The following is a 13534-nucleotide window of genomic DNA, read 5'->3' on the forward strand; positions in this document are numbered from 1 at the left end:
TAAAGACGTGCTATGTCCTGCATGGCCTACTACACCCAAAGCAAGATTTTATACATACTTCTTGGCACCTAATCCCTCCTCCCACTCCTGTTTATAACTCCTTCATTTGGAAGCAAGGGACCAGGGGCTCCTGTGGGATAGAGGAAGAATACTGGATTCATAATCAAAGAACTTGCTTGCCAAGCCTGGTTCTGTGTGATCATGAGAACGTCATTCTGTATCTCTGAACCTCAGTCTCCTCACCTCCAACATGGTGACAATCTCCCTTGGGGTGGCACTGGTGAGCCGGAAGATAATAATCAGAGGTATCCTTTGAAAATGGCCAGACATGCTCATTGGATCACTTTTTTTCATCCACCTAACACATATTTATGGAACTCCTGCAAAGTGATAGGAACTGTTCTAATTTCTAAGGAATAAAACAGTGATTCAAAAACAGAAACTCAAGGACTTCTGGTTATGGAGAAAATAAGTGAGATGGAATAAAGTCTTCCTTTATCTTTCTTTAATTCAACTCTAAGACCTGGACAGAGGGTATGGACATTTATTTGAAGTATCTGAAATGTAAATACAGGCAGGCAGTTTGGGGACGAACACCAGAATTCTAAGGACTCCTGAAAGAATTCATTTAAAGAAGACCTGCCATCTTACAAAGTAACACAAAATGTTCAAGATGCAAACTAGAATCGCACAACATACAAAGAACCACGGAAATCTCAATTCACAGGGAAGAAGATGATCAATAGATTCCATTGATGAGACTGGCACCAATGCTGGAATTATCAGCAGAGGGCTTTAAAGTAACAAAAGTACTTGAACAAGCAATCACAAACCATCTTGAAACAAATAACAAAATAGAAAGGCTCAGCAAAGAAAAAATATAAAGAAGAACCAAATGGAAATTTTATACATGAAAAATACAACACACTTTAAAACTCACTGGGTAGACTCAGTAGCAGGCAAGAGTGAACTTGAAATAGATCAATAGAAAGGATCCAATCTGAACAACAGGATAAGAAAAAAATTGAAACACATACATACACATACACAAAGACACAAAGTCTCTGCTCTCATGGAGCTCACAGCTCAGCTGAGTGTGGGATCGAGGCGGAAGTAGCAGTGGCTGATAAACAAATATGTATCAGGCAGTAAGAAATGTTTCTTTCTTTCTTTCTTTTTTTTTTTTTTTTTTGCTTTTTCAGGCTGCACTTGTCAGCATATGGAGGTTCCCAGTCTAGGAATCAAATTGGAGCTACAGCCACTGGCCTACACCACAGCCACAGCAACTCAGGATCTGAGCCATATCTGCAACCTACACCACAGCTTACGGCCACGCCAGATCCTTAACCCACTGAGTGAGGCCAGGAATCAAACCTGCATCCTCATAGATCCTAGTCGGGTTCATTAACCACTGAGCCATGAAGGGAACTCTAAAAATGTTTCTCAAAGAATAAAGCAGAGTAAAGAGAGGATGACGGGGATGTGCTTTTACATGGGATAGTTTTTAAAAAGATCCCTCCAAAGAGGAGGCATCTGAGCAGAGAAAGAATCGAGGACTTGAGCCATGTGGGTGATTGAGGAAAGATTGTTCTGGGAGGTGGGAGCAGCAAGTGCAAAGGCCCTGGGGTAGGGATGTGCTCAGAGTGTTTGGGGATCAGCAGGGTTCACTGTGTGTGGGTGGAGTGAATGAGGGGAGGTAAAATCAGAGAGGAGGGCAGGAGAGACCAGCTAAGAGGCGTGGTCGTAGAATCAGCAGCAATAAATGGTGGTGGCCAGGCCTGGAGAGGTAGCATGGAGAGGTGGGAAGAGTTCAACAGCGGATTGATTTTATAGAGCCTGCAGGCCTTGCCTGTGTTCCCTGAACTGGGCAGAAGGAGGGGGAACATCACTTCAGTTTTGGACCCGTTCGTTTGGGAGGCCTGGAGACATGTAAGCGGTGCAGCAGGCAGTAACACAGTGCCCTGTGTTCAGGGTTCCTAACCCATCTGCTGCAAGGTACCTGGTTACCTCTGTTGGCAGGGAGGCCACTGGGAGAGGTGAGAGAAGCAGGACACCTGCTCAGCACCGTGTTCTCAGGAAAAGCAGGACAGTGTCGGGATGCGGCGGCAGATCTGTCCTGAGACACTGAGGCTGCCAGCTCAGGTGGAGATCCGCTTTCCTGCCCCAGGGCTCTGTTGGTTCAGCAAAGGCTGCTGCCTGAGGATTCGGCTGCCTCCACTCCTGGCTTCTGTGGCCGGTGGTCTCTGCCCAACCCCCTGTGCTCTCTGCTGCCTCCCTTGTGATGTCTTATGTCCTCCCTCCCTGATGGGGCGGCCACGCACCGCCCAGGGCCACATCCTCTGTTGGCAGAGTTCTCCTGCCTGAGCTCTGTGAGAGGCCTTGGAGGACACTAAGGTGACACCAACTCTGGTCCAAGCAGAGGTGTTCAAAGAGGTAGGTTCAGAAGGTGCCGGAGATCCTGGCGGCCTTAGGCTTGGGCTGCTTCAGACAAAGCCCAAGGGAAGAGGTGCTTCTGAGGGTGCCCTCCAGGGATCGCCGTCCCCTCTGATTACGGAATAGTCTAGAGGATGGGCAGAATTTATTTGCCCCTTCATTCAACTCATACTTGGATCTGGGCACCGTTCTGGGCACAGGGAGACAGCAAATGCCTTGTAAGCTGAGGGCTTGTGGCCTTGTCTACCGAGAATGTATCATGCAAACATCATTGTAAGTGATTTTTGGAGTTCCCATCGTGGTACAGAGGAAATGAATTGGGTTAAGGATCCAGCGTTGCCGTGAGCTATGGTGTAGGTAGCAGAGGCGGCTCAGATCTGGCATTGCTGTGGCTGTGGTGTAGGCTGGTGGCTACAGCTCTGAATGGACCCCTAGCCAGGGAACCTCCATATGCTATGGGTGCGGCCCTAGAAAAGACAAAAAGACCAAAAAAAAAAAAAAGTGATTTGCAGTGTCCTAAGTGGTAGGAAGTAGGGGACTCAGCTTGGGGAACCGTGATAGCTCGGGGAATGAAGGAGAGTTTGGTTGAGGAAAGGAGATTTCCGTGAATACCAGGAGTTACCCAAGCAAAGAGCGAGGGCTCGGAACGGACAAGACAGCCTGCACTTGGGCGCAGAGGTGGGATGGGGCTGCACGTGAGGAAGAGCAGGACACAGCAGGACTGGATGGGGAGGGAGAGCTGGGCCTGTGCTGGATCACTCCTGAGAGGATTTGCACTGCTTCCTATGGAGACGTGGGAAGTTCCAAAGGCCCTTACGAAGGCCAGGGTGTGTATTTTAGAGAAAAGCATTCTGGCTGCTGGTGGAAAATGATTAAAGGGCATCCAGAGCATTCCTGTCATGGCTCAGCAGTTAATGAACCTGACTAGCATCCATGAGATCGTGGGTTTGATCCCTGGCCTCTATCAGTGGGTTAAGGATCCAGCGTTGCTGTGAGCTGTGGTGTAGGTCGCAGACATGGCTTGGATCCCCAGTTGCTGTGGCCCTGGTGTGGGCTGGTGGCTACAGCTCCGATTGGACCCTTAGCCTGGGAACCTCCATACGCCATGGATGCTGCTCTAGAAAGAGAAAATAATAATAATAATAATAGTAATAATAATAATAATAAAGGGCATCCATGGATGTGGGAAGCCCAAGACAAACCTTGATGTCACAAGTTCCATCCTCAGGCAGCACCATCATCTACTGGATACCCACAAGGAGGCACGTACCAGGGGGACATCAGCATTGAACCTTGCTAGTCCTTGGTCAAGGGAGGGATGGCTATTTTTATTATTGAAATGGGTGGAGAGCCTTAGTGCTTTAGCCATCATGGGCCATGGTGACCCATTTGTTTTGGTTTGTCAGAGACTTTCTAGTTTAACACTGAAAGCACTTGTCCCAGGAAACCCCTTGGTCCTGGGCAGATTGAGACATCTGGTCACCTTAATATGAGCCATGCCTCTTTTTGCTAAATCAAGGCAGGCCTGGATCTCTCCCATGGAAACCCTCACTGACTCGCGTCCACCCCTGGGGCCGGACATGAGCCAACCCTCTAAAAACATCCCGCCTGGGCGGGAAAAGGGGAGAAAAGTATGCTGGCCTATCACGAGGTGGGTTTCCAGAGAGAGGAGCCATTTGTCATCACCTCGTTGGGAGGGTGCCTGGCTTTAAATATTGCCTGCGATTTTGCTAAATGCATCTTAACGGGAGTGGTGCAAATGCCGTCAGAGATAGAGGGGGAGAGTGATGACTCCATTCAGGATAATGAACTGCTTAGTTAAGATGAACCCGGTTCCACTCCTGATCCTGCTTCTCGCGATGCGGCACTTGGTGGCAGGCGGGGGACGGCTCGCGCACGCGCGGAGGCTGAGCAGCGGCAAATTTAATGCCGAGAAAGACAGAGCTCCATCTTTAGCGGGCGGCTGATTAATGGACAGGTTCGCTATTCCATGAAATGGCAACAAGTCATAAAGGGAACCAAGGTGCTGGGATTCAGGCTCAGGTGCCATCTGCCATGGGATTGACAGGAGCTGAAGGCCCCGAAAATGCGGTTCCTTCCTCACTTAACAGAGGAGGAAACTGAGGCTCAGAGAGAGAGGCAACCCGCCTGAGGTGCCAGGGCTGGTTGGCAGCGGAGCTGAGCCCCCAGAATTCATGCCTCTTGTGCCCTTCAGACAGTATTCGCTGCCTCCTGGCTGGGGGATGAGCCCGTGTCTCCCCACCCCTGCTCAGCTGCCCCTTCCTGCTGCCTCCGGGAGCTTGATCTCAGCGTCTTGGCAGCAAGGGGCCTTCCAGGATCTCCTCTCTCTTGGTTTTCTGTCCTCTCCCAGTCCAGCTGGGATGTCTGGCTGGATCTCTGAATCTTCTCCCCGCAACCAGCTTCTGATGTCTGACCCCATGCTTCCCGCCTCCATCCCAGAACTGCCCTTCCTCACCTGGACCCTGGGAAGTGGGAGGGGAATAGGGGTCCGAGGGACGCGGACTCTGCACTGGGGCAGCCCCTTGTGGGCGTGGCTCATGGTGAAGGAACCCTCTAGAACACCGTGTTAGACCCTGTGATTGTTCCCGGCCTCATCACACATGGGGAACTGAGTCCTGTGGGGGCCGTGTAACTTGCCAGGGTCACGACTGAGGGGTGAGCTGAGAGACTTGAGCAAGATGACTGACTCCACACTTGTTGGAGGCATGTGGGTGGTAGCAGCAAAGAAAGCCAGGAAGGGTGTTTTCAGAGAAAGAACCCATGGAGGTGGGGTCTTCAGAAGATGATGGGATTTTGTCAAATATGAGCTGGAAAAATATTAATCTGTCCTAGAGGCGAATGTTCCCTGTGTTTTCTTTTGCAAAAAAAATAAAAATAAAAATAAACCTCCTTGGAGTTCCCATCATGGTTCAGTGGGTTAAGAACCTGATTAGTATCCATGAGGTTGGGGGTTCAATCCCTAGCCTTGCTCAATGGGTTAAGGATCTTGCTGTGAGCTGTGGTGTAGGTTGCAAACGTGACTTGGATCTGGCGTGGCTGTGGCTGTGGTGTAGGCTGGCAGCTGCAGTTCTAATTCGACCCCTAGCCTGGGAGCTTCTGTGTGCTTCAGGTGCAGCACTAGAAAGAAAAAAACAAAACAAAACAAAACAAAAAAAAACCCTCCTTGACCATGAACCCTTGCTGCTCCCTCTCCTGTGTGCGTCTGTGTCTGGGAAGGCGACTTCTCACCTGTGAGCCAGGTGTCCATAGGGGCTGATGTGATCCACAGCTGTCAGAAAATCACCTGGCCTCCCGCCTTCTCCCTCCCTCCCCCAGCCAGTGATCCTACCTCCGGACCCAAGGCTTAGAGCCCACGCATTGCCGGAGGCTTGTCCTGGCTTTGGATAGGAAAAGTCAAAGTTCAGTGGAGGCGCTCAAGCCTGGAGAGAGTGGGCGGTCCCTCTGTCCCCATCCCTCACTGGGGCCAGATCCCACCCCAGACCTGTCTCCATCTCTCCATCCATCACCAGCCCCATCTGAGAGCCAGGCTTATGATGGACATGCAGTCACTTGGAACAGCCCCCAGGATCCTCACATGACCTCAACAAGTCACAAGACTCTACTCCTGCCAGTAGCAAACACACTGGAGAGACTGGCTTTGGAATTGGACAGATCTGGGTTCAAATCTGGTTTTGCTGCTTACACGGCAGCAGTACTGAACCCGGTCCTTCCACCCTCTGAACAGTGATTCCTCCTTTGTGACAGAAACATTCATGGGGTGGCAGGAGGACCCAGCCTGCCCGCCCAGAAGAAAGCTCAAGAAGCAGCACTCATATTCTTATTTTAATACTCTACTGATATTAATGAAACTCACATTCCAGAAGGAGAGGCAGATGTGCAAACAGACAATTACACTCCAGTGTGACATACGTGGTAATCGCAGCATCCTAGGAGGAAGGTGCACACAGGCTGTTGCAAGAGACGATGGAAAAGTGGGAGGGACGGTTCTAGGAAGACCAGAAAGTGCCATGCGCCCACCAAAGGAGGTGTTCATGCATAGAGCGGAGGCTTCCTGCCTGCTCTGAGCCTCCAGCCACTCCCAGTGGAGCTGGAAGCAGGAAGAGGAGGAGCTTTGGCTTGGACCCTTTCCCTCCAGTCCCCCTCTGTGACTTCAAGTTGGGGGATCTGGGGACTGAGGGGACACAGTCACTTCTGCCTCAGCTGAGAGAGGCGTGTCCCAGTGTTTGTTCCAAAGCACTCTAGCAGGGTGGGGACTGGGAGACGCCTGCGGGACTGAGGGTCCTCCTTAAAGCGGGCACCCTAGGCATCTCACGTGCCCCACCCTAGTCCTGGCCCTGGTTCTAATCCTACAATGGGCTCCGAAGTGTACAGGGTCAAAAAAAATTTTTTCCCACCATCACCCATGTTTGGAGAATCACAAGGACACACCAGCTTCAGGACCTGTGCACCTGTGGTGTCTGATGTCTGGAATATTCTCTCCCTAGAACTACGCATGGTTCATACTTTCCTTTATTCCAGCCCCTTCAAAGAAGCCTCCTGGATCGCGGCCTGTCCAGAGCAACCCCCATCCCCCACTACTCGCTCTTGCTTTGCACCGATTTGCTTTTCTTCATTACACCTGTCACCCCTTGACCTGTTTCCCATCATTTATTCATTAGATTATCGTCTCCTCTGCTGCAACACCTGCCTATTCTCACTGTTCTATCCCTCTTGCCTGGAACAGAACCTGGTACCAAAGAGATTATGTATAAAACAAAAGATGGCAAGACAGGAAGAAAGAAAGAAAATTTCCGAGAGGTCTTGGAAGAGAGGGCCATGTTTAATTTTACTTAACTGCAAACTTCTTACACTTAGTTGATAATACTGAAACATCTAGAAGAAGCTCCTTATTCTCTATATACCCTTAAGGGATCAGAACCACCCTCCAGCACCTATCTTTTAATTCTCCTCTTCCGGTGTCCCAAGACCCCCCACCCCTGCTGTGCAGTGGGCTTTTGTGGCTCTCACCCCTGCCTGCCCCTCAGAAGCCTGTGCCCAGACACCCGCTACACTTGTCAGTGCCCCAACCCGACCATCAACTACCAGAGCCTCTACCATTGACCCCAATCCCCGCCAGACTCGCACCTGTGATCCTCTCGGGACACGCCAAGAAAAGGTGACCCTGCAAGCTGGCATCCTGCCCTGGCCCGCCTCATGTGCATGCACCATCTGTGCCCACCCTGGCTGGCTGGAAGATTAATGCATCTGAGAATGTATCCTTCCTACCTCCTTCCGGTGGGAGGGGCCGTTCTCTGGTCTTGAGCTCCTCAGCCATCTGGACTGATGGTGCCCATCTTAGCTGTAGCTCCAAAGGTGAGACACACGCCTCCATCCAGGGGAAGGCAGCCCCACTGGAAAGGCGATCCAGGAGGTCAACCCAAGGCTGGGAACCTTAGTGGATGGGATCAGGTCCCGGTCTCCTGCTGTGCCCCCCCCTCCCCCGCACCCTGCATCACACTCCCATCCTCCCCAGGGCTGGATGGGAAATGTTTGCTGGCCCTTCTTCAGCTCTTCCATCGGTGGCATGTGTATAGCATGGCGGTCATTAGGGGACCCAAAGGTCTCGGTTTGAATCTCAGCTCTGCCACTTACAGCTGTGTGATCTTGGCAGGTTACCTCGCCTCTCTGTTTCCCGGTGGAAAGTCAGAATAATACGAGTTCCTCTCTCCTAGGATGGTTGTGACAATTAAATGAGGGAGTGTGTATTAAGGTCGGAGCCCAGCGTCTGGCTCCGGGTGGGTGCCACAGAAATATGAACCACTCTCACCATGTCACACCTGACTTGCCTTGTCCCCGCGTCCTTCCTCCCGCTGGCGTTCATCTCCCTCCGCGTGGCCTCCACGTTTGTCATGGTTGGGCAGCAGCTGGGCTTGGGGACCTCCCTGATCATCCAGGCTGGGCCAGGTTTCCCTGTCCCCTCCCCCAGCCCCGCACGGTCACCCTACCATTACCCTTGCCCACTTGGGGTGACTGCGTTGTGAATCTCTCTGCTGTGCGATCCTGGGCAGCAGGTTGAGCCATCCTGCTTCCCAGACCCTGCCCAGACCCGCTTACAGTAGATGGGAGCAAACTCTGGGGCCGAAGGCATGAGCAGAGGAGGAGGCAGAAGCCCAGTCTTTCCTTCCAGTCAGCCCCACTGCTGCCTTCATGGGCCATGTGGACTCCTGACCTGCGGTCTGTGTTAGAGGCCACTGAGGCTGAGCCCTGAGCTCACTGCCTTACCCCTCGCATGGAGACCTGAAGCCTCGAACCAGACAGGTCGAGTCTGCCTCCAGCTTCCAAATTGATCCCCCGAGGTCAATTCTTTCTTCTTCTTCTTTTTTTTTTCCTGGAGTGTTGTAACCATTAAGTTCCAGGCAGGGGGTCAGGCCCCTGGGCTCCATCCGCTCAGGTTGCCTGCACAATTGAAATCCCTGAACCCATTCTGCCTAGTTTTCTCATTAAGACAATCGGACGGGATTGATCCATTAGATCGATGGCTGGACATCAGCCGGCAGGAAGCCAATCAGATGAGCCTGGATGATCAGCCCAAGAATGAGGTCCCCTGCTGAGCTGGAGTGGGCACCTTGCCCTCAGGGTGGGGCTCTGAGAGGCAGAGGGTTGGGTGGGAGGACTCAGCAGGCTGCAGTCTGGTGTGGAAGCATCACTGTTGGCTGGGGTGTGTCTACCAGGAGAAGCTGGTGGGCCAGAAGCTTCGTCTGTGCTTGCAGACATTTGTGGCTTCTTCCCAGGCAGTCAGCCCATCATTACCCCCACATCACCCCAACCATCACCACCCCCGTGGCCCAGGGTTGGAACTATATCTCCCTTTGGGTGGCAGGGTGTGTGTGATGGGGGTTTGGGGGGTTCAGGAAGCAAATAGCCATTTCCCAGGTCTCCCTACTCCTCTCATCAAGAGAAGTTTTATAAGGCTGGGAATGGAGGGGCATGGGTACTTAGAACACCATATCCTGATGTTCCAGGGACCCTGGCCGCGTGGGATGCTGATGGGGTTTAGGGAATGGCTCAGGACCCGTATTCAAATAGGTTTGGAAACACTAGGTTAAATGCACTGCAGCATGTTCACTTCCTACAGAGCTTAGACGTATTGTGACTTTCTAAAAGGGGGATGGGGTGCAGTGTTGGACCCCAGACCCATTTTTCTGCGATGTTGTATAGAAATACACTGAGGCACTTCCTCCAGGTGCCAGCTGGTCCTCCTTTCATGGGACGATTCATCCCAAGGGGACGTGTTTTCAGGATTGGAGGGGTCCGTAGGAGCCAAGGGGGTTCTCAGAAAGGGAGGCATCAGTGAGAAGGAAGCAGACGGTGATGAGCTCCACTCAGGCCCACAGTCACCATGCACTCAGACTACAGTGCAAACAGCGCCCCCTATGGTTGTGCCGGTTCCCTCCCGCCCTCCAGGTCAGCTCATGCCCTCACCACGCTCCTCTCCTTCCTTCCACAGGCTATTTGACTGTCAACATTGAGCCTCTCCCACCTGTGGTGGCTGGTGATGCTGTGACCTTGAAGTGTAACTTCAAGACAGACGGCCGCATGCGTGAGATCGTGTGGTACCGGGTAAGTCACCTCTACTGGCCCCTCCATGCCAACCGTCAGGGCTGAGGGTAGGGTCCCCAGAGCCCCTCTGGAGGCCCTTGTGGGATTGGCTATGTCTTCAGCTCTAACCCAGCCCTGTGCTGTCCTGCGCCCTCTGCCAGGCCCCCATCCTCTGCTGAAACCTTCCTTAAAGACCCCTTTGTCATCCAGAGTTCTCACTGTGGCTCAGCAGGTTAAGAACCTGACTAGCATCCTGAGAATGTGGGTTTGATCCCTGGCCTTGATTGGTGGGTTAAGAATCCAGTGTTGCTGCAGTCTCAGTGTAGGTTTCAATGCGGCTCAGACCTGGTGTTGCTGTGGCTGTGCTGTAGGCCAACAGCTATAGCTTCGATTTGACCCCTAACCTGGGAACTTCCATATGCTGCAGGTGTGGACCTAAAACACACACACACACACACACACACACAATCCCTTGGCCTAGCCTTCTCTTCTGTCCTTAGGATCAGGCCCCTTCTGTATCCCTAATATGGCCTTGTGCTCAGGAAACCCTATTGGTACCAAGTATGAGTGCTTAGGAATCCTTCTGTCCCTGATTGCAGGGTAACTAAGGAAGGAAGGGTTGCAAGGTAGAATTTCAGGTGGGAGGATTTGAGCAATGCTGTTGGCAGGGAGCAAAAACAGGACAGTTTCCTGTCTTCTTAAAAATCAAATTCCAGACCGAGTCTACCTCCTAATCTGACACATAGGACTAGTGCTGGTGTCTGGCACCCCGAGGTCTAAGGAGGTCTGAGAAGGGGTCTTGACAGAGACGAGCAGATGCCCACCTGCCCAGGGCCCAGGTGTCGGCAACAGGACAACCAGCTTTGGGTCTCTTCGGAACAAGTGTTGGTTTATTTAGTCACTGACATAGAAATATCAGTGGGTTTGGACCTGGCATCCCAACCTGGTCTCCCTTCACCACGAGGGAGTGGCTGGTCTCAGGAGCTGACCTTCCTGCAATGTCACGCTCAGATCTGCACAGAGCAAGGGGCTGCCGACTTGGGAATGGGTTGAGCCAAGTATTCCCCTTCCATGGTCTACAACATGGGTTGGCAAAATTTATCCATTGAGGCCCAGAGAGTAAATATTTTCCTCTCTGGGGACCATGTGGTCTCTGTCATAACCACTGGCTCCGTTAGTGTGCAAAAACAGCCACAAAGAGTCAGTGGAAGGGCATGGTGGGTTCCCATAAACTTTTATTCATGGATGCTTGAATTTCATGTAATTTTCACATGTCACAAAAATGTTCTCCTTTTGTATTTTTTTCAACCATGAAAAAAGGTAAAAAAACCATGTAGAAATAGGCTGCAGGCTGATTTGGTCCACCTACCATGGTTTGCCAGCTGCTGATCTAGACTATACTTCTCTAACCTTTGTAAGTTCTGTCACCCCTTCTTCAAGGGAGACCAATGGGCGACACAGTCAAGCAGACCTGCTGTGGAAGGAGCACATGGGGTAGGAGGTGAGGGTGGGAGTGGGGGTTGGGTGGATGCAGCATGACAATCAGGCACCTAGAACGCACCCTTTGCTCCTCGAGGCTACTGCTAACGCCTGCGGTACAGCGCAAGGAAACCCAGTGTTGGACCATCCTTCTAGGTGAAATTGCCACTCAGCCTTAACTCAGAACTGGGCTCCTCAGCCTCCTTGCTTTTGGTCCCTTCTTGCTTTGACCCATCCTGTCCCTCCTGGTCCTTCTTGTGTTCTTGACCTTGCTGGTTGCTGATATTTTGCTGGTCGCTGTGACTTGGGCTCCTTGTAAGCAAACTCTCTGTTCTCCATCTTAGGATTATAGCCCCTCCCACTTAGAATCACCTAGAGGGCCCTCCACCCAAGCTGGCAGAAGCCTGGAACCCACAGGTGTGAACTTGACATTCAGTTCCCCGCAGGGCCCCAGCGTTCGACGAGGCTTCCATCCTGGATAGATCCACCGGCCTAGAGAAAGTCAAGGCGTATGTTAAATAGTGCCATGAACTGAATCACTAAGAGGCGTATTTACATGATACGGGAACTGCTTGGCTGACACACGCTGTGAGCATCTCATTAGCACCTGGCAGAAGGACTGGGATAAATTAACTCCAGCTCACTGCTGACGCGGGGCTGGGACCGCATCTCTTGCTCTACTCACTATGGATGGGATAGGAGTAAGGGGTAGTGAGAGACCTGCCCAGGTGGCAGAGAGAAAGACAGAGACCCAGTGGGAACAGTTCATAGGAGTGAAGGTGGGAGGGAGCTTGGAGGCAGGAAAGTACCAGTAGGCACCTCATTGCCTCTCCATCCCTTGAAGCAGCTATCCTCACTCTTGTTTGAAATTGAATGTTCCCACATCAGTGGTGAAAACCTCCCTGCAGAGAGGTAGCTGACAGGATGGGGGCAACACCAGTGCCAGGGCTGGGTGTGGGAAACCAGGAGTAGACTCCACGTGGCTCACCTCTGTGTTCTCTGAAGATGGGGGATACGGCTTGGGCAGGAGGGCATGCCCAGCTTCCAGGGCAGCCAAATATTGCCCCTCTTCTCTACCCCAATGCCGAGAACCCCCATTCACCACCCCACCCCCAACATCTCCATCCTGGCCTGCAATCACATTGATTGCTTTGAAAATCAGTTACGTCTCTTACGGTGTCAGGCCCTGCGTATCGGGTGACGGTAGGCTGCACTAATTAATTTATTTTATTTCATTTCACATCCTTTGACTGAGAGAGTCTGGAATGGGGGGGAGATGCAGATGTATGCAAATCACATGCAAATTTCCCACTGGAGTCAAATGCTAGAGCCCTTTTGATTCTGTAGCTGGACTGCGGTAGCGGGCTCATTGACTTGATACTCTCCTGGGGACCAGGGGAGCCCCGCAGGCCCTGTCTGTGTGGCTGAGGATGGAAGCAAGTTGCAGGGAAGTGGCTCCATGCTGCCAGTTGTCTCAGTGCCTGCTGCCACTCTGGCCTTCCCTTACCTATCACCTCTTTTCCCAGGGAGCAGCTGAATGGAGAGAGATAAGAGCTTACCAAGATGGGGGCTCAAGGAGCCAAGGACGGGGCGGGGCTTGTGGGCGGAGTGGAAGAAGCAGCAACAGAAGCCCTAGTCTCCTTCCCCAGCCTAAATCCCCCCCAACCCCATCACCAGACAAGCCCCCATAGCTTCAGCTCCCCATCTCTGTCTTCCCTCAGTCCACCCTCCCTCCAAACAAGGAGCTGCCAAGTGTTGTTTGTTTTCTGTACGTGTGTTTGCTTCCCTCCCCAGCTTCCTTTGCCCATCCTCCATGAATGAGCTTACAGAGCCTGGCTTGGAAGGAAATGAATAGATTACACAGGCCTGGCCAGAGCTGTGTCGCCAATCCCTTTAGAAGGGAAAAGTGGGGCTTTGTGACGAGGCTGCCTCTGCCCACTCAGCCCAGTGGGCACAAAATGGCCCAAAACATGTGTAAAGCCCAGCAGGCTCCCCTCTGGTCCTAAAGACATTATCTTAGCAA

General features: G+C 52.1%; 1 protein-coding gene across 1 annotated transcript in view; it reads left to right on the forward strand.

Annotated features, from left to right (window-relative positions):
- The window catches only part of IGSF21 (immunoglobin superfamily member 21), a 259892-nt gene that overhangs the window by 101218 nt on the left and 145140 nt on the right, over positions 1-13534 (forward strand). The window contains exon 2 of the mRNA XM_047791144.1: positions 9941-10053. Coding sequence (XP_047647100.1) covers positions 9941-10053 — 113 coding nt within the window. The remainder of the gene's footprint in view (positions 1-9940; positions 10054-13534) is intronic.

This window comes from Phacochoerus africanus, chromosome 8, assembly GCF_016906955.1.
Source record: "Phacochoerus africanus isolate WHEZ1 chromosome 8, ROS_Pafr_v1, whole genome shotgun sequence".
In the NCBI taxonomy this organism is placed as follows: Eukaryota; Metazoa; Chordata; class Mammalia; order Artiodactyla; family Suidae; genus Phacochoerus; species Phacochoerus africanus.